Below are 21,235 nucleotides of genomic sequence, written 5' to 3' on the forward strand. Positions count from 1 at the left end.
AAGACTGCCTGCCCTTTGATCCATTCAGCCATATCACTTCTGGGTTTATGCCCCAAAGAGATAATAAGGAAAAACATTTGTACCAAAATATTCACAGCCACGCACTTTGTGGTGGCAAAATACTGGAAAGTGGGGGAGTGACCATCAGTTAGGGAATGGCTGAATAAACCATGGCATATGTTGGTGATGGAGTACTATTGTGCTGAAAGGAATGATGAACTGGAGGAATTTCATGTGAACTGGAATGACCTCCAGGAATTGAAGCAGAGTGAAAGGAGCAGAACCAGAAGAACATTGTACATAGAGACTGATACACTGTGGCACAAACGAATGTAATAGGCTTCTCTACTAAGAGCAATGCAATAATCCAGGACAATTCTGAGGGAATTATGAGAAAGAACATAATCCACATCCAGAGAAAGAACTGTGGGAATAGAAACACAGAAGAAAAACAACTGCTCAATCACATGGTTCGATGGGGATATGATTGGGGATGTAGACTCTAAATGATCACCCTAGTGCAAATATCAATAATATGGAAATGGGTTTTGATCAATGACACATGTAAAACCCAGTGGAATTTTGAATTGGCTATGGGAAGGAGGGGAGGGGAGAGAAAGAACATGAATCATGTAACCATGGAAAAAAATTCTTAATTAAATAAAATTGAAAAAAATTAAAAGTTCAAAAAAAAAAAGAAGACAGGGAAAAAGATTTTTATACACTTGAATGTTAGACAATGTGAAAGTGATACACAAAACAGAAGCTTTGTTATTATCTATCACTGCTCAGAGACTAATCTATTGTGGAGCTGCAATGCAACTCAAGGTAAGAAATTATACATGAAAAGAAATATTGTTCCCTTACCATCAGAGCAGGGAAAGTGACAAGGAGGACATATGAAGCCAAGGAAAACTAGCCCTTCTGGACAGAAATCTAAATAGAAACATTCATTTCCCTTGGGCCTTTCATTAGGTAAGCCCAGGGGAAACCTGTTCTGAAGGAGAAAGGATAGGAGAGGGAGGAAAAACAAAGCAGAGGGAGCTGGGAGACAACCAGTGACCCTGGAAGCAAGGAAGGAGCCCAGGAGCTGTATTAACTAACTTTGCAGGGTCAGCATGTTCCCAAATACAGAAGTGGACAAACAGATCAAGGAAAGGGGTGGAGTGGGGGGCCTCCTGGGAGCAGGAAAAGCGGGAGAGGAGGAATTGTCCAGGATAATAATCGGCTCCTTTTTCTGTAGCTACCCCTTCAAGTTGGTTCCTACCAAAAATGTTGATAAAAAGAGCACAAAAAAAGACGTGTTCCTCTCTGCCTTTCCAGCCTCCCACCAAATACACACATTCTTGGGATGGGAGAAGGGCTTTTCATTTCATTATAATGTACAATCCTTCTCTTTTCTGAAACTCCGTAGGTTGGGGCGCCTTTTGCTGACTCAGCAATGAATAATCAGCTTTGACCTGAATAATGAACCAGCTCCAAGCAGCAACTGTATTGCGCAAATCCAGCCAAGTCTGCAGTCTCCATTTCTCCCCCTCTCTAAGCCCTGTCCCCTCCCCACCCACCAAGGCACAGCAGAAGCAAACCAGTTGCCGCAGGTTCTTTCCTCTTCCTCCTCCAGCACTTCATAACTAGGGGATCTCTTCCAAAGTGGCCCCATAAAGGATACTCCATCTCGAATACTTCCCACATCCCAGCCCAGTCCTAAGATTCTGAATTTGTTAGAATACATGCCTTCTCGAACACACTCTGATCAACTGAACTTGAGTTTCCTCACCACAAAGCAGTTATTCCCTCTATAACTTTCAGATTCCCTGATATTACCCACTTTTTCTTTTTTCAAACACAATCTATTTCCTCTGATCAGAAAAAGGGAAAGAATGTGGGGAGTGGAATAGTTTTGGAACCTTCATTTCTATCTAAGAGGGGGGAAAATCATTAAAAATATATATGCCTATACAATAATTCAGTACATTCCTGAAGGACTTATGAGAAAGAATGCTCTCCACATTAAGAGAAAGAACTATGGGAGTAGACATGCAAAAGAAAAACTAATGACCTACCACTTGCTTATATGGGTATATGATTTGGGGTTTTGGCTTTAAAAGATTGCTCTTTGGTAAAAATGATTAATATGGAAATAGGTATCAAATGATAACATTTGTACAACCCAGAAGAATTGCTTGTTGGCTCTGGGAGTGGGGAGGGAAACAAAATGAATGATGCAAACATTGAAAAATATTTTTAAAATTAAAATAAAAAATAAATAAAACTCTAAATGCCAAGAGTGGCTAGGTACACTGTGGATAGAGCAGTGTGCCTGGACTTAGGAAGACTCACCTTTGTGAAATGCAGTCTCAAACCTGTATTAATATAAGGTGACCCTGGGAAAGTCAAAACCTTGTTTACCTTAGTTTTCCTCATCTATAAAATGAACTGGAGAAGGAAATGGTAAACTACTCTAGTATCTTTGCCAAGAAAATCCTAAATAGGGTCACAAAGGGTCAGATGTGACTGAAATGACTGTGCAACAAAACAGTAAGGATAAGCCAACATAGATTTTTTTACAAAAGGCAACCCAATATATGTCATCTCTACTATTCACCCTCTTTGGGACTCAGTTTCCTCATCTGTAAAAATGAGGGGTTAGAAGAGAACTGTGAAATTGTCTCATCCAACTCCTTCCTTTTATACCTAAGGAAAATGAGACCCAGAAGGGAAAAATGACTTGTTCCATATCAAATATATATTGCCAAAATTTGAATCCAGGTCCTTCAGCCCTGGATGTGGTGCACACATTGGATCTGTTTTGCACCTATCACCCTGTTCTGAAGAATGCAATAGCATAAATTAAGCCTTTCAAAGAAATCATTCCCATGGGTGGTAAGGTAGATAGAGTGCTGGGCTTAACAGTCAGAAAGACCTAAAATCAAATCCAGCCTCTGATACTTCCTAGCTGTACAACACTCAGCAAGTCACATAATCTATATGCCTCAGTTTCCTCAATTATAAAATGAAGAGAATAATAGCTCCCAGGGTTGTTGTGAGATCAAGAGTGATTTGTCATTTGCTTGGCACATAGTAGGTGTTCTATAAATGCCATTCTCTTCCCCTTCCCATTTCCACTATGTTTCCAACAACTCTTGAGAAATGGCAAATGCTATGAACTCAGCTCAAAATAGCAATGGGCATTTTAAGTAGGTCACCTCCGACATAAGTTGTTCCTTTAAATGAATCTGCCCTTTCAGGATAATTCCCCCTGCAGCCTAGTTCCAATCTATATTGGCAATATAGCTAGCTATATCAGACATATTATCTATATTATCTCTATGTGAAGATACATTAAGAGGACCCCATGAGAGATCTGGGGGGAAGTAATTAAAAATTGGCTCTTTGGAGCTAAGTTAAAGGAACTTTGGGTATTTGGCCTGAAGAAGAAAATACAGAGGAGCTTGGTATAGCCTGGAGCATAGTAGGGGCTTAATAAATATTGAGTATTGGGGGGAACGTAGGTCTAATAATGGTTTAAAATTAAAGTACTAGATACTTAATAAAATTGAACAAAGCACTAAAAAAATCAAATAAATATTAGGAGACAACTAGGCAGTATAGTGGATAGATCTTGGAATCAGAAAGACTAATTTTTCATTAGTTCAAATCTGACCTAAGATTCTTACTAGCTATGTGATCATGGGCAAATCACTTAACAATGTTACCCCCAGTTCCTTATTTGTAAAATGAGTTGAAGAAGGAAATGGCAAATCACTCTAGCAACTTTACCAAGAAAACCCCAAATGGGGCCACAAAGAGTTGGAGCTACCAAAAACAATAATATTGTTTAGGTAGTTGTAAAAGATTTCAGAGATTCAATTCTGGAAGGTATCTTTAAAGATCATGTCCTTACTTATAAGAAGGGATGCTATCCACACCCAGAGAAAGAACTGTGGAAGTAGAAACAGAGAAGAAAAACAACTGCTTGATCACATGGGTTGATGGGGATATGATTGGGGATGTAGACTCTAAAAGATCACCCTAGTGCAAATATTAATAATATGGAAATAGGTCTTGATCAATGGCACATATAAAACCCAGTGGAGTTGATCGTTGGCTACGGGAGGAGGGTTGGGAGGAAAGGAGGGAAAGAACATGAATCGTGTAACCAAGGAAAAATTTTCTTAATCAATTAAATACAATTTTAAAAAATGATCATGTTCTTAGAGGATCAGATATAATGGAAGGAACTAGTTCAACCCCCTGGAACAAAAGATTAGAGGTTAAGTGATTTGCCAAAGGCCAGAGTGTAAGATAGTTAAGGGTCTAAAGGTTAGATCTAGATCCTTAGAAAGCAGTTTCCCATTGTTCTTAGAGCAAAATGGTAAAGGACTAAGCTTAAATTAAAGCAAGAAGGATTTAAATGAGCTACTGGGAAAATTTTCTTTTTTAACCTGTGAATGACCTGGTGATAAGAAATGAGAACATATTAGAAAGGGAGATTTGGGAATTATTCTTTCTGGAGGGCAATAAGGTTGATAATTGGCTTTCCAAAGACAATTTAGAAACAAATTGCACCTAGAAATTCTGGAGGATAGACTAGATGACCTTTGATGATCCTTTCTAGCTTATGGGTCTTGTGATCAATGCCACAAGTCAGACTTCAAAATTCTTTCCCTGGCTCTCTCCCTAGCACTGTCAGATGCCAGAATAGGATGATGACAGAGATTGTGAAATTCCCTTTTCTAGATCTATTAAAAACCAGCAGAGATTCTTATCCATCTAAGAAGGCTCTGGGCAAATTGGCTTGATCATAGGGCAACAGTGGGACTGGACTAATCCAAAGAGGGTATGTGCCCCATAGTCCTGGTCCTAAAGTGTGCTTCATATATTTTGGAGAATGTAGGGGAAAGTAGCAATGAGAGCTAGGAAATCTTACCTGCTGACCTGTCATCAGGATATTTTCTTACTCTGTTGTAGGGAATCTATCTAGTGAGAGTATGAACTCAATGACCACTTAAGATTCCTACCAGCCCTCAGAATCCATGATACTATTCATTCTAACCCAAGACAATTTCAGCAACATCAGCAGGAAAGAGGAAATTGTGTGTCTGTGCGCTCACCCTTGAGGGACAGAAATAGCAGTGGCCAGCATTTTGGTTGTTTTTCCGTGTTCCACTAAACAGTGTGTCCATCAGCCCAGAAGCAAAGGCAGCTAACTATCCCTGCGGTCCCAAGAGCTCCTCCTCAGAGCTATAGGCACTGCTGACTGTCAGGCAAGGAGCTCCAGGGACCCAGGTGACCGACCCCCAGGGGCTTAGCTTCTTAATGCTGTCTAAACAGCAGATATTTTCTTCCTTACCTACTGAATACCAACTTCCCACAACTGTAGAAGTCCCTTAGAAGGCAATGCCCCACATCAGGATTGCCAACCAGTGACACTAAATGCCAAAGATAGCCCACCTGTTGGAAGAGCCAGAAGTGGTGTTTGGTTGAATCCAATGAGGAGAGTCAGGTCTTAACAGTCACTATTTCCTTAAATCTCCCCAGCCTTCACCATCATGCCTGAACAAAGGGGATCAGGACCTTGGAACACAACTTCTGAATGGTTAATGATCTATAATCTAACTTGTAAATCAGTTAGGACAGCATTAAGAGATCTAGGCAGCATAGCAGCAGTAAAATGTCTACTGGGGGCAAGAGAACAGAAAGGGTGGGTGGAGAGATCAGTTAGCCATATAATTCTGGAACTGGGGCCTTTAAAAATATACATATATTCTGGTACTTGTGGATCTGTGATTTCTTCAAATGCTGCCTCTTCCAGCACTGCAGATTGCTACCTATTCTAATTCTTTCTGTGGGACCTTTGCCCATGTTGTGCTATAAATCTGTCATGGGAACCTACCCAAATCTGGTAATATAATCTATAGCTGTATCTCTATAATGTATATAATAATAATTATTATTAATTGCCAAATCCTTGACTGATCACTGCTATAGGAATTAAAAGGAAGGAAAGACCATTGTGGGCTGGGATTGGGTCAGAAGGACTTCATGGAGAAAGGCTAACCAACCTTAGCATTTGGTTTTCACCTTGCAGGCTAGATGGTATTTTAAGTCACTTTCAATTAAACTGTTGAAAAACAAATCATTCATTGTACCCAGAGGCTTATAGCTAGCAGCCATCATTTGCTCACTCAAACACAATCACGGAGGAGGAGGAGGAGATATCGAGAAGGGGAGATGAGGAGATATCAATTTGAGATATTGATTTGCCTCTAAGAAAGTCTTTTTGCATGCACACCCAGTTCCAGTTCAAAAAGGCATGCAGTAAGGAAACTGGACACAATTAGAGAATACCCTCATATGTTCCTATTCCAAAGTCCACGTGGGGAACTATATCAACCAGAACACACAATATTTTCACACACACACACAACAGCACACACACACAACACAATATTTGTGTTTGTGTATGTACACCATGTTTCAAAAATCTTAGTATAGTTTTAAGCTAGTAAAGATCAGTCTCATGATATGCAAATATTTATTGCATGAAAGTATTAGTATAACCTATATTAAACTATTTGCTGCCTTGGGGGGAGTATAGAGGAAGGAGCCAATAATAAAATGTCAGAAAACAATCGTCAAAATTGTTTCTACCAGTAATTGGGGAAAAAAAGGAAAAAAGAAAGCAGAGAAAAAAATGAGATCATAGTTTTAAGAGTTTCCTAAAGAAAAAGTTTCCTAAAGCAAGCTGTTAAAGCTTAAAATTATACTAAAACTTTTGGGACAACTTGTATACATGAGAGGCAACATGGTATATTGGAGAAAGGGCTGGTCCTGGATCAAAGAAGACCTAAGTCCATGTTGGTGGAGTTGTGAATTGGTCCAACCATTCTGGATGGCAATTTGGAACTGTGCCCAAAGAGCACTAAAATATTGTCTGACCTTTGATCCAGCCAAAGCACTGTTGGGTTTGTATCCCAAAGAGATAATAAGGAAAAATACATGTACAAGAATATTCATAGCTGTGCTCTTTGTGGTGGCAAAAAATTGGAAAATATGAAGGATGCCCTTCAATTGGGGTATGGCTGAACAAATTGTGGTATATGCTGGTGATAGAATACTATTATGCTAAAAGGAATAATGAACTGGAGCAATTCCATGTGAACTCCAGGACTTGATACAGGGCAAAAGGAGCAGAGCCAGAAGAACATTGTATTCAGAGCCTAATATACTGTGGCACAACTGAATGAAGAGGGGGGACATTTAACAGGTACTCACATAAACAGACTGCAGCCAGAAGTCGAAGTCCAGACTCTGGAGGAAAACAGGTGGGAAAGAGAGGCTGCAGCACATAATTGGAGAAGGTGAGAGCAATGACAGCCTGGTTGGTGGGGTAGATTACTAGCACAGCAATCCAAAGCCTTAGGAACCTAATGGGAGGAAAAGGACATGGTATAAATTGAGTGAGTACCAGGATCAGCCTCCATCCTTTAGATCTAGCAAAGGTTCAACTTGCTCCAAAAAAGGGGCCTGGGAAACTTGAAGGCAGCTTTTATGGAAAGGGAGGGTATTAGCGGGAAGTCCCCATCACCTTCAAGTTTATGGAGGTGCTAAACCACAAAAAAGTGAAAAGAATGTCCTTTCAGGCTGTGATGTGTTTTATTAGCAATTAATAGTTAATGTTTCAGCAAGTAATAGCATAGGCATTTATTAGCACAGGCTTCAATGTTCCTTGTGCCTCTCCCTAATCTGTTGTTTCCACTACCCTGGCTCCTACTTTGTCAGTGATGGGGAAACCTCTCCCACCAAGATATTTCTTGCAATTCCCTCTCAGATCCAAACTTCCTGCCAGCAATGAGGGTAGAGTCTCTGAAGCAAATGAATAGGTAGGGATTGAGGAGAAAGTATGAAAGCTCTTTATACCCTTCTCCTTATAAAGGGGGTAAAAGATGAGGTAGGACTTCTCTTAAAAAGATCTGTGGATACAGCTTGGCAATTGGGGGAACCTAGAGACATATAATTGAGACTTTTTCTCAGAGTAGTGAGCCTTGTTAATGGGGGGAAAGCAGGACTTGTATTTCTTCTAGTTATGGAAAGACAACCAGTCTCATTAGTTAAGCTGAGGGAACAGAAGGATAGGATGTTATCTTTGTCTAGAGCTCTCACAGGTTGACTCCATGATGAGAGCTGTGATTTTCTTTCCTCTGCTGATGGTTTGAATTTTGAAGCATTAAGATTGTGACAGGGATAAGACCCCTGCACATTATTCTGCTATCACTATCAGACTGGAGCAAGTCTGAGAAGTGCCTAATATGGAACCACACCAACACTGAGGTCTAGAGGCAATTGGTGATACCTCTCTCATGCTCTCCTCAGTTCTTTTGATTGTCCCAAGAAAGAACATAATAGAAATGACTAAGTACTGAACAAATCAACCGGTTATCCCACATTAAAGTTAAGCTAATTCTGGTATGGGATTAGTTGGCCTGAATCACCAATTATCCTGGACCAATCAGAAATCTGGACACCTATCCATCTCATTTCACCAATACCACTTCTTAGGGACATCTTAGTTTACTAGCAGAGGGAAAGAAGATTGAATTCCAGATTTATAGTTGTATATCTGAGTCAAATGAAGGATTTCTGCTGCTTCGTTCTTCCAAAGAATGGTACATAGGATCTTGGAGCACATTGGAGGCTGGTGATGAAGGCTAGCAAGGATCCCCACTCACTCATCCACCCAAGAAAAAGCAGGCACGAAGAACTCAAATGATGAAATCCTGAATTGTACCGTCCAGGTCTTCCAGCCTGTCTCATTTCCTTTTGCCCCAAGTTACCCAGTGCCCCCAAGTAATAGTCTTACCCAGCCAGTCCTCCAAAGATGTCCTTGACATAAGAGTAGTCACCTCCAGATTTAGGGATAGTAACTCCAAGTTCAGCATAGCACAATGCACCCACAGCTGTGATGATCCCTGTTATAATCCATATAATCAGAGCAAGGCCCACAGAGCCAGCATTCTCCAGAACACCTTTTGGTGAGACAAAAATTCCTGAGCCAATGATGTTTCCTAAAAGAGAAGATAGAAAGAAGAATGTCAAGCCAAATCAAGTGGACTATTATTTATTGACTTACCTGTTGTGTGCCAGGTACTGTGCTAAGTGCTGGAAATGCAAAGAAAAGGCAAAAACAGAACTTGCCCTCAGGGAGCTCACAATCTAATGGGAGGAACAGCATGACAGCATGCAAAGCACTGTCTACAAACTATATATATATATATATGTACACACAGAGATTATATTGGAAATAAATTGGAAAGCCTTGGTAGGTAGAGCAAGAAAAGAATAGAAAAGGCTTCTTGGAAAAGGTAAGATTTTAACTGCAACTTGAAGGGAAGTGAGGGAGGGAGAGAGTTCCAGGCATGGGAGACAACCAGGGAAAATTCATTGAGTGGGAGCAGCTTGGTGGCCCAGTGGATAGAGAACAAAGCCTGGAGATGGGATGTTTCAAATCGGACCTCAGACATTTCCTAGCTAGGGGTCAGTCAGAATATACAGCAAATATCTTATACCAACTATATTAGCTTGGCAGTTAAATAGTACAACCAGCATTTATTAAATGTTTTATAAGGCACGAAACTCTTTCTAAATATTAGGGATACAAGGAGTTTATAGTCTACTGGTGAAGGCTGGATGAGAAGAAAGACTTTCTCTCCCCTTAAGGAGCATATTTTCCAATGGTAAGGATGGGGCAGGGAGAGAGAAAGTACTTCTTTAGGCTTCCGCAGGCCCCAAGGTCAGATCATGCTTGCTTTTCAAGAGCTAGGCATAAAGAAAATGAGGCTGAAGGAATGGCAGGACAGCTTCTTTACCTATTTTCCCTATGTTAGGTGCTCATCTTTGTAGCTACCTTCCACCAAGCTCTGATTTTCCAAAGGCCAAGGTTTGAGGCAACACCGAATAAATCTAAGCTATCAATAGTCATATGAAAAGATGTTCCAAATTATAAATAACTAGAGAAATGCACATTTAAGGCAGAGTTGAGAAAAAGGAAAATGCCAAATGTTGGATAGACCACAGGAAAACAAGTATATTAATGTACTGTTGGAGGAGCTATAAATTAGTCCAGGCATTTTAGAAAGCAATTTGGAATGGTGCCCCAAAAGTTACTGTGTATGCCCTTTGACCTAGCAATACTAGGGAAATAGCCTATATGCATCAAAATATTTAGAGTAGCACTTTCTGTCACAGTAAAAAAAAAAAATAGAAACAATATAGATGTCCATGAATGTGACAGAATTATTATTGTACCTTAATGACAAATATTATTTCAGATAAACCTAGGGAAATTCAGAGTAAAGTGAGGAGAACTAGGAAAATAATTTATACAACTACAACAAAAACTTAAAGGAAAACAATTTTGAAAGATCTTAAAATTCTAAGCTCTGAAGGGACTCAACTGGGCTTGAGAAGACTAATAATGTAGTATGTTTTTCACTTCCTGACAGAGAAGGGTTGGGTTGGAGGTACAGGATAAGATATACATTTCTAAACAAGGGGAATATGTTGTTATTTTGCTTGAATATACTAATTATAATCCAATTCAAGCATGTTATGAGGTGGGTTTCTAGGATGGAGGATGTTGGAAGTTAAGTGACAGAGATGGATTTTTGGTGCCTGGCATTCTATTTATCCATCTGCTGTGCTGCCCCCTCAAGAAATCATCTTTGTTAATATTTACGTTCATCATAGAAAAAAAAGCAAATTAAAAAAAATTCCTTAAGTGATCTCCCTGAGAAACAATGGACCTACTCCCATCAGGAAGTAGGGCATGACTCTATAAACTAAATTATAGTAGGGCAAAGGCCTTAGAAAAACAGGAGATTTCAGTAAGTTCTAGTTCCTTTGTTGTGCGTGTGACATTTGTTTAATTTCTTCTCCCCCTCCATTTTCAAAACCTTTACCATCGGGCTTGGAATCAATATCGATTCCAACGAGAAGAGCTGTAAGGACAGGACAATTAGGGTCAAAAGACTTTCCTAGGATCACACAGCTAATAAGGTCTGAGGTCACATTTGAACCCAGCACCTCTTGACTCCAGGTATTCTTCTCTATCCACAGAGTCACCTAGCTGCCCTTATTTGTTTAATTTCCAATGCCTTTTCCCATTCATCATCTAAATTCCATTTTATAGATGAGGAAGCTGAATCACAGGAAAATGAAGTGACTTATTCTAATCACATTGCTCCTTAGAGTCTAAACCAAGAGATAGAAGACTTCATTCTCTTTGCTACTAGAAGGCTCCTTCCATTGTACCAATTAACAGGGTGACATAGTGGCTAGATCTCTAGGTCTGAAGTCAGGAAGTTGTTCAACCATTTTCAGTTGTGTCTGACTCTTTGAGATCCCACTTGGGGTTTTCTTGGTAGAGATACTGGAGTGGCTTGTCATTCCTTCTTCAGCTCACTTTACAGATGAAGAAACAAAAGCCAACAGGGTGAAGTCATTTGCCCAGGGTCGCCTAGCCAGGAAGTATCTGAGACTCAGAAAACTTGTACTCAGAAAACTTCAGGCTTGGTGCTCTATCCACACCTCATTCAGGAAGACATGAATACAAATATGATCTGTGTGACCCTGGGCAAGTCAATTAACTTCTCTTAGCCAAAGTTCCCTCACTTATAAAACTGGGATAAAAATAGCACTTACTTCCCAGAGTTGTGAGAATCAAATGAGATAATTATAAAGTGCTTAGCACAATGCCTGGCACATAGTAGACCTTCAATAATAAATGCTTGTCTTCTTCCTTCCAACAGATTCTGTCTCCCTCATTTAATGGGTTGGTCTTCCCCTGAGAAGCAGAATGGCTTTGTGATAATAATGAACCTCAGGTTAAATATTACTCCTAGTATTTTGGTTCTACCTGGTCAAAGTGAGGTTCTACCAAACAGGGCATGGTGGATGGTGCACCAGCCTTTCAGTCTGAAAAGAACATGGCTTCCTGTCTGTGTGTTTATGGAGAAGTCACTAAGCCTTGCCATACCTCAGTTTCCCCAGCTGTAAAATGTAATGCTTGAAGATCAAATGAGGTCATCTCTAAAGCATGTCATACACCTTACAGTTCTAGGTCTGTGATGGAGAACTCTCTGTGGGTATGTGATCTGTCACCCACCAGAGTTCGTTACTAGAAAGGCAGAGGGACTTGGGGGAACTGCTCCCTTCCCCTCTACCACGCTGAGGACATTTAGGACATTTTTTCACTTCACCCACCCAGCAGCCCAATGGAAGCACTTCCTCCCCTTGTCTGAGGTAAGGGGGGGACAGGGCACATGGTCTCTAAAAGGTTCATCATTGCTGTTTCAAGTGATGATGGCTATGTGTAGCATACCAGGTATATTAGCATCTTGAAAGTATTATTGATGAATTGATATTGTATCTTATGTGTTCATATACCAGACTCATGGTCATGTTACTTATTGATTATTGAATTTCCAAATCTTCAATCCAAAGGACAAAAGAATTATTGAGCAGGACAATATTTGCCACAGGGTCCTAACTCACACCTTGTTAGATCACATTCCTTACCAAGTCACAAGTTTGATTAACCTCTTCCTCTTTGTTTATGTGATTGTCAATTGAGCCAATGTTAAAACCTATGCCATGTCACATGTTCATTAGCTACCTCCCACTCCAAACTCCTAAACTCTCCAATAAAAGTTTGAAGGCACATGTAGTGCCCTTTCTCAACACCATCAGAGGGGTACCGACAATGGAGTTCATATTTTTTTTAACTCCTTGTCTCTGAATCTGTATTCCTTTGTATCTCTCTCTCTCTCTCTCTCTCTCTCTCTCTCTCTCTCTCTCTCTCTCTCTCTCTCTCTCTCTCTCTCTCTCTCTCTTCTCTCCTCTATCCATTTTCCCTCAGTTTTCAATCTCCTTCTCAGTTGTCCACCCATGAAAATATTAATATGTAACTGCAGGAGGTTACACTATGATTATTTCCTTGCTTAGCAACACTAGAAGAAAAATTCAACTTAACAAGGATATAAGGAAGAGCTTGACTAAACAAGTTCATTGGGAAAAGACCTAAGGGTCTGAGTTGTCTAGAAATTCAATGAGGCAACATTGTGATATGGCAGCCAAGAGTTAATGTCATCTTATGTTGGTGGCAGGGAGATGGCATAGTAGATAAGAGTGGCAGGCCTTAAGTCAGGAAGATTCAACTTTGTGAGTTCAAATCAGTCCTCAGACACTTACTAGCTGTGTGAACTTGGGCAAGTCCCTTAATCCTGTTTACCTCAGTTTCCTTATCTATAAAATGACCTGGAGCTGGAAATGGCAAACCATTCCAGCATCTCTGCCAGGAAGACCTCAAGTGGGGTCACAGAGAGACAGATGAGATTGAAAAACAACAGTGATCTTATGCTGAGAGCCAGAGGGGCCCAGAGAGAGGGAAATCATAGTTCTGCTATACTTTGACCTGGTCAAATCATGCACCTAGAAGCCTGGGTTTAGGGTATTATATTCAGGGGAAGACACTGAGAGACTGGAATATGTCCAGAGGTAGGTCACCAGGGCACAAAGACACCATACCAGGACCAGATCAATGTGGTGTGAATATTTAGGCTGGAGAAATTGAAACAAGTGTTGACCATGTCCCTCCCCTGCTCAAACAACCATAGTAGCTCCCTAGAAGGCAGGGCCCCTTAATTGAGGTTTCTCTTTTGGCTGCACCAGCCAATCTTATCCTCAGTCAAGGCTAGAAGTCCACCTACAAAGTACCAGAAACCCCCCCAGAAGCAGTCTCTTCTCCTTCCATTTTTTTCCATGGGGTTGGTGACAGGGGCTGTAGAGCACCCAGCTGAGGAGCAGGAATGGAGAGAGGGGGTACCTATATGTGTGGTCAGCAGGTGTTCCCTTATATCCCCATTTTAGTCATCCAGGAAAGATCTTGCAATGTATTTCCTTTGGATACAGGGGCCCTACTGTACTTTTTTTCTTCTTCCAAAAAACCCTTACCTTCTCCCTTAGATTCAACACTATGTATTAGTTCCAAGGCAGAAGAACAGCAAGGGCTAGCCAATGGAGTTAAGTGACTTGCCCAGGGTCACACAACTAGGAGGTGTCTGAGGCCAGATTTGAACCCAGGATGTCCCATCTCTAGGCTTGACTCTCAACCGATAGAGCTACCCAGATGCCCCCTGCTAACTACACTTTTAAAATAGGATTGGGGGGGGGAGGGAAGAGACCTGGATCTTTGACTTTTTGGTACAGGGTAATCCTAGGTGAGCACTTTCTTGGCAACTAATAGTCTTAAATAGCAATTCTTTTATTCTAATGTGTTCATAGAACCCCTGAGAAGATCTTTAAGGGATGGAGTTTGTGGACTATTAAGAAAATCTGATTTAAGAGAACTGCCTAGAGGACTGAATGGTTATGGGATCTCTAGAATCTATCTCTACTTGGCAATTAAAGACTTTTACAACCTCAATCTAACACACCTTTCTCAGCTTATTACCTATTACTTTCTTCCACACATTCCAAGGTCCAGCCAAAGTAGCTTCCATGTAGTTCCTCATACAGAATGTTACATCTCTTCTCTGATCTTTGCCAAGGCTCTCTGCCATGCCTGGAATGCACTTCTGTATCAGACTTTTATAATTCCTAGTTTGCTTCAAATCCCAAATGCCATTTCTTTCATTAGAGAATTCCTCACTCACACACACACATACATACACACACTAATGCTAGTGTGTGTTAGAAAAATCTTGATTTGAATTCTATTCAGACAATTACTAGCTATGTGACCCTGGGCAAGTCATTTAACTGTCATCTGTCTCAATTTCCTCACCAATAATAGTAATAGATAATAGTAACATCTGCCTAATGGGATTGTTGTGAGGATTACATAAGATAATTTATGTGAAGTGCTTTGCAAATCAAAATACTAAATACATTTTAGCTCCTGCCCTCAAATTACCTTGTATCTCTATCTTTATCTCTATCTATACATATGCTAGAGAGATAAGTGATACGGTGGCTAGAGTGCCAGGCCTGGAACCAGGAAGACTCATTTTCCTGAGATCAAATCTGGCCTCAGACACTTCCTAGCTGGGTGACCCTGGACCAAATACTTAACCCTGTTAGCCTCAGTTTCCACATCTGTAAAATGAACTGGAGAAGAAAAGAGCAAACAACTTCAATATCTTTTCCAAGAAAACCCCCACTAGAGTTCCAATGAGTTGGACACCACAGAAAACAACTGAACAACAACAAAAAATGTGCTGGTGAATATATAATGCCCCCAGAAAAAACATGTGGCCAGAAAACACTTTAACATGGCTAGGAAATGTCTGAAGTCAGAGTTGAACCCAGGTACTCCCAGCTTGGTTCTCTATCCACTAAGCCACCTTGTTAATTGACTGAAGAATACATCCAGGAGAAATTGTTATACTGAGATGTTTTCAATGTTTCCAAAACAGATTTGCCAATGTTCTTGGAAAATAGTCCACAAAATTCTTCCAATCTACATCCTCATTTCTCCTTGGTAGTTTGGGACTAGTCTTTGAACAGACTAGGTGAAGGGGACATAGTATGGTCAATTGTCAGAAACCTGATTTCACAAACTTCATCCAAAAAGTGATGGACTTTCTAACCAATGCAAATTTTAGCTTTAATCCTAACTTGAACTTTCACCTCCAAATTTCTATCCAGTTTTCCTGCTTTTCAGACTCTGCTTCCTAAGAGCTGGTGACTTTTTAGCGCAGCCAGGGGAGATGAGAGAGTTCCTCATTTATTTTTTTATTTTATTTGGTCATTTCCAAACATTATTCATTGGAAACAAAGATCATTTTCTTTTCTTCCCGCCCCCCCTCCCACCACCTCTCCCATAGCTGATAAGCGATTCCACTGGGTATCACATGTGTCCTTGATTCGAACCCAATTCCATGTTGTTGGTATTTGTATTATGGTGTTCATTTAGAGTCTCTCCTCAGTCATATCCCCTCAACCCCTCTAGTCAAGCAGTTGCTTTTCATCTGTGTTTTTACTCCCAGTTTATCCTCTGCTTGTGGATAGTGTTTTTTAGATCCCTGCAGATTGTTCAGGGACATTGCATTGACACTAATGAAGAAGTCCATGTCAACATGGAATTTAGGAATCCCAAACTTGTGGCCTAGTGGGATCTGATGAACCCCAATTTTAGATTTAGCTTGTAGATTGGAGACCCCAAAAGCTTGTACTTGTTCCCTGTTCCCAAGAGGAATCTACCCTGAAGGGAAATGATAATCCTGGTTGGGTGAGATAAGCATATGCTAAGGACTTTCTTTGTTTTAGGTAGCCTCCCCTATTGTATTAAAACCTCTCTCAGGAAGGTCAGACCTGAGATGAACCATCTTTTAGTAACCATTGTAAGCAGCCCCCTTCTCTTGCACCCTAGCTTCTAGCTATGATTGTATCTTGTCAGTGTAGTTTGAACACTCCCATTTTCCTTGTAGCCATAGTAATGTCAATCATCTTTCCCTGCCCCTGGATTTCCCAAAGGGTATATAGGTTCCCCAAGTTCTTTTGTTCCCCGGAGTCCATCCTGAGTTGGTGGCACTCCCAGGGACTAGTGACCAGGGCGTCTTGACTCTGTGCAGTCATGGGAAGCAGCTCTGTTGTCATATTAGTAGCACTAACCCTTTTCCCCTTGATTAAAGAGTGATTTTGACTATTTAATAGTTCTGCGTTTTTTCTAGTTGACATCCATTACTTTCGATTGTACCACAGTGTATCAGTCTCTGTGTACAATGTTTTCCTGGTTCTGCTCCTTTTGCTCTGCATCACTTCCTGGAGGTCGTTCCAGTCTCCATGGAACTCCTCCACTTTATTATTCCTTTTAGCACAATAGTATTCCATCACCAACATATACCACAATTTGTTCAACCATTCCCCAATTGAAGGGCATCCCCTCATTTTCCAATTTTTTGCCACCACGAAGAGTGCAGCTATGAAGAGAGTTCCTCATTTAGAGGCAGCTCTTTCCCTGCTTCCTTTGGGCCCAAGAATACATTTTCCTTTCTGATACAAAAAAATGGCTAAGGCTGCAGTGCATGAGACCAGAACTGGAAGAGTCAGGAGACAGAGTCCACTGAAGAATGGCTTCCAATGGAATTGAAATTCAACTACGGAGAGAAACAGAAACAAGAGCTCTGTTCTCTCGCAGTCTGTTTGGGTTTTTCCTTCTTTTTAATTAAAAAAAAATTTCCCCAAATACATGTAAAAATAATTTAAAACATTCATTTAAAAAAATTTCCCCCCACATGCTCTCCTTTCTTCCTAATCCTCTTTCCACTTGGACTTTCCTTCTTTGGTGGTCAGAGCCCATCCTATCAGAACCAACTCAATTAAACAAGAATCTTTGCTGTCAGTTTCTGATGCCTTTTAGTTTCTAGATGTGCCCCCTTTCCTCTCCAACCATTCTCTAGATTTACCTCTTCAAGCTATTCCATACTAGTGGAATTAGTAGCTATTGGAGGTTGACTTTTTCCTGGCTCAATTAAGCTACTAAAGCCTTAATAAATTTCAGATCAACAAAATGTTCATTGTCTTCTTCACTGGTCAGTGGTGTACAGGAGGAAGTAACAAAGTCCCTGGAAGAGAGGGAATGAAGGAGCCTGTGCTGCTATTATTGCTGAAACATATTAATAAACATAAACTCCTTGCCTTGGCAAGATTTTATCAGATAAGTGATGTATGGGGCACGGCAAGCCAGTAAGAGAAAAGCAATTGAACTAGGGGGTTATAAAAGTAGCTCAAGGGGTTTTTAAAGCAATCAATGCTGGTACAAAAACAAAGTTTGACTTTGGTCCTTAAGGTTCTGAAAAAGGAGGAGTAATAAGCCAAGATATTTCTCCTGAGTCAGGAATGTCTTTTGCTGAGGGCAAGTGAGGGAGGTGGGTACTGTTGAAAACATGTGATCTTTTGGAATGAGAGGCATCACGATTCCATCAAAGATTACTGGGAGATACACATCAGGCTCAGATATTTCCCTTCTCTTTCTTGACCTTTCTGGAATTTTTCTTTTCTTCCTCTAGTTTTTGGATTTTTCAGGATCAACAAAACCTCTAAAATGTTTCACTCATCCATTTTTGGATGATTAGCATATAGCAGAGTCCCTTTCATCTGAGACATTAAAAGTTTTGAATAGGCTGGAAGACTAGAACAAAGGTCCTCAGTTTATCAAAATCCTAAGGACAGAGTCAAAATCCAGGGTGTCACTCAGACCATCTAGGAAATCAGTTTCAGTTTAGGCTTCCCCAACCTTAGGAAAATAGAAGGTTCATGAAAAGAAAGGACTAACCCAGTTCACCCACTAAGTGATAGAGTTGCATTAAGAAGTCATTTAGTAGAGAGTATCTGAGCCTTGAGTTGGGAAGTTATTATTGTTGCTGAGTCATTTAGTCATATCTGACTCTGTTATGACCCCATTTAGAGCTTTCTTGGCAAAGATACCTGAGTGGTTGGCCATTTCCTTCTCCAGCTCATATTTACAGATGAGGAAACTGAGGTCAACAGGGTTAAGTGACTTCCCCAGGGTCACCAAGCTAGGAAGTGTTTGATGCTATTTGATCCCATTTGGAGTTTTCTTGACAACGATATTGGAATGGTTTGTCATTTACTTTTTCAGATCATTCTACAGGTGAGGAAACTGAGGCAAAGTTAAGTGACTTGCCCAGGGATACCCAATTAAGAAGTATCCAAAAGCCTAGATTTGAACTCGTGAAGATGAACCTTTCTGACTCTAGGTCTGACATTCTAACCACTGTACCAACTAGATGCTCATGAGATATGGGTTAAGAAAATGAGGGTTCAAATTGTGTCTCTAATACTTAGTAGGTACTTATACAATACAGGCATGGCACTTAACTATTATAAGCCTGTTTCCTCATCTATAAAGTGATGATGACAACACCTGTCCCATTAAGTCATTATAAGAGCTTTTCAAGATTTAAATACTATATAAACCAGTCATTATTAATAGTAAATAGTAAAAAAAAAATCTAAAGAGATTTTAAAGGAGGGGTTTCCCCCTCTTTCCTTGGTCCAATATGTTAATTGTGGGAATTGAGTGAACCACACTGACTCCATCTTGTGACTCAATTCTGGATCTAACTCAGTTCCCCTTCTATTCAATTATGTATCTGATCCAGTTGCTGTCTTGTGAAAAACTGTATTCAGATATGGAATTGTGAGAAAACTTTATTGCATGGTTTGAACCTGTCCCTACATGGCTGAGAAGCCCCCTAGAACTGTTACTTAAAGACCCTTAACTAAGGAGCTAGGTTATACGGACCAGAAACTCAGTAAGATCTCAAGGTTGATGCCATGAGTTTTCTCACAATTTTGTTTCAAGCAACCCACATGACTTCTCTCCCGCTCCCAACTTGAAGTCCCTTATCTTTCATCTAATCAGAAATCAGATTACCCAATTTTCTCTTCTGGCTTGTACCCTAGTAATGGTTTTCACTGGATTGAGTGATCTTATTTGATTAATTGTTTTTACTACATAAAAAGCTATCTCACTCTGTATTCAAGGTCTTTGGATGGATAGGGAGTCCACTGATGAGTTTATTATGCCTATTTTGCTCATTGTATAGAGTGAATTGTTTCCTCAATTATTAAGTATCTACCACATAGTAACAAGTGGCTTTTATATATTATTTGAAAATTTGCACAAAAAAAGGTGTTTGTAAAGAAGTAGCACTTGAAGACATAATTAATTGCAAACCTTTGTTTACCTTGCTAAATTGCTCAGGTCATTCTGTCCATCAATGAGCATTTATTAAGCACCTACTATGTGCTAGGCATTAAGGGTACAAAGAAAGGTAAAAGACAGTCCCTGTTCCTAAGAACCTTCCGGTATAAACGGGAAGACAACCTGCAAACAACTATGTACAAACACAATACATACAGGATAAATAATAGAGAGAAAATGACTGAGGGAAAGTACTAGTGTAATGGGTAATCAGATAAGGATCCTTGCAGAAAGGAGGGACTTCTGAAATTTGAAGGAAGTTAGAAGGTGGAGATAAGTGGGGATTGAATTCCAGGCATGAGGGACAGCCAGTAAAAATGTCCAGGAGTCAAGAGATGGAAAAGTCCTCTGCAAGGAATAGCAAGAAGGCCAGTGTCTTGGATTGAAGAGTATAGGAGGGGACAGCTAGGTGACTCCATGGATGAGAGCCAGCTCTAGAGATGGGAGGTCCAGGTTCAAATTTGGTCTCAGGAACTTCCAAGCCCTGGGCAAGCCTCATAACCCACATTGCTTAGTGCAGCATTGGTGACGGTTTTCAAGTTCATGTGCCCAGGCTGCAATTTTAAGCTGCCTGTGAACCCTTGAATTACCCCAAAGAGCAGAGGGAAGAAGTACTCACTTTGGATGGTGGAACAGAGGAGTGGGGCATGCAAAAAATGTCCTCAGGTGCTAGGAGGAGGAATGGAGCGGCTCCCTCTGCCACTCCCCTCCCCCAGTGCCAGCTCTGGGTGGCCTAGCCCTTATCACCCTTCTGCCTTATAACCTGTACTATTAATATGGCTTCTAAAATAGGCAGTAAGGGTAAAAAAAAAAACAGTACATGAGGAGGGGTATAAGATATAAAAATACTAGAAAGCTGAGAGAGGACCATAATATGGAATCCAATGATATGGACCATGATTTAAAAGCCAAATAAAGGATTTTATATTTGATCCTAGAAGTAATAGGGACTCACTGAAGTTAAATTAATAGAAAAGTGACACATTACAATTAAATTAAGAGAGTATGGCTTTATTCCCTTTTTTGGTATCAGTACTATACTTACAATAAAACATTTTTTAAAATTAGACTGTCACAGCCCTGTGAAATAATACAAGTAAAAATCCTATTTTATTAATGAGGAAGTAGGGTAGCTATGACTCTCCCCATTTTATGGATGAGGAAAACAGGATGGCTATCATCAACCCAAACTTAAAGAGAAAGCAACTTCAGGCAATTTCCAATATGAAGCTATACTAGCATAAAGATCTAAAGTTTCTGGAGATGAAGGCTGAGACAGACTAAGTTGTTACTCCAAATCCTAGTGTGAGTTAGTGACATGAAGAGGCAGAACATTACAGCAAAGAAGAGCATTGGATTTGGAGCTGAGAACCTGGGTTCCCAATCCTAGTTCTTATAATTTACTACCTATGTGACCTTGAATGAGTCACTTAAGACTCTCTG

General features: G+C 40.3%; 1 protein-coding gene across 1 annotated transcript in view; it reads right to left on the minus strand.

Moving 5' to 3' along the window:
- SLC7A8 (solute carrier family 7 member 8) overlaps window positions 1-21,235 on the minus strand; it is a 97,701-nt gene that overhangs the window by 51,253 nt on the left and 25,213 nt on the right. Inside the window, exons 2-3 of the mRNA XM_056810053.1 lie at window positions 8,864-9,068; window positions 7,279-7,430 (exon numbers count right to left, since the gene is read on the minus strand). Coding sequence (XP_056666031.1) covers window positions 7,279-7,430; window positions 8,864-9,068 — 357 coding nt within the window. The remainder of the gene's footprint in view (window positions 1-7,278; window positions 7,431-8,863; window positions 9,069-21,235) is intronic.

The sequence above is a fragment of the Monodelphis domestica genome, chromosome 1 (assembly GCF_027887165.1).
Source record: "Monodelphis domestica isolate mMonDom1 chromosome 1, mMonDom1.pri, whole genome shotgun sequence".
Classification (NCBI taxonomy): Eukaryota; Metazoa; Chordata; class Mammalia; order Didelphimorphia; family Didelphidae; genus Monodelphis; species Monodelphis domestica.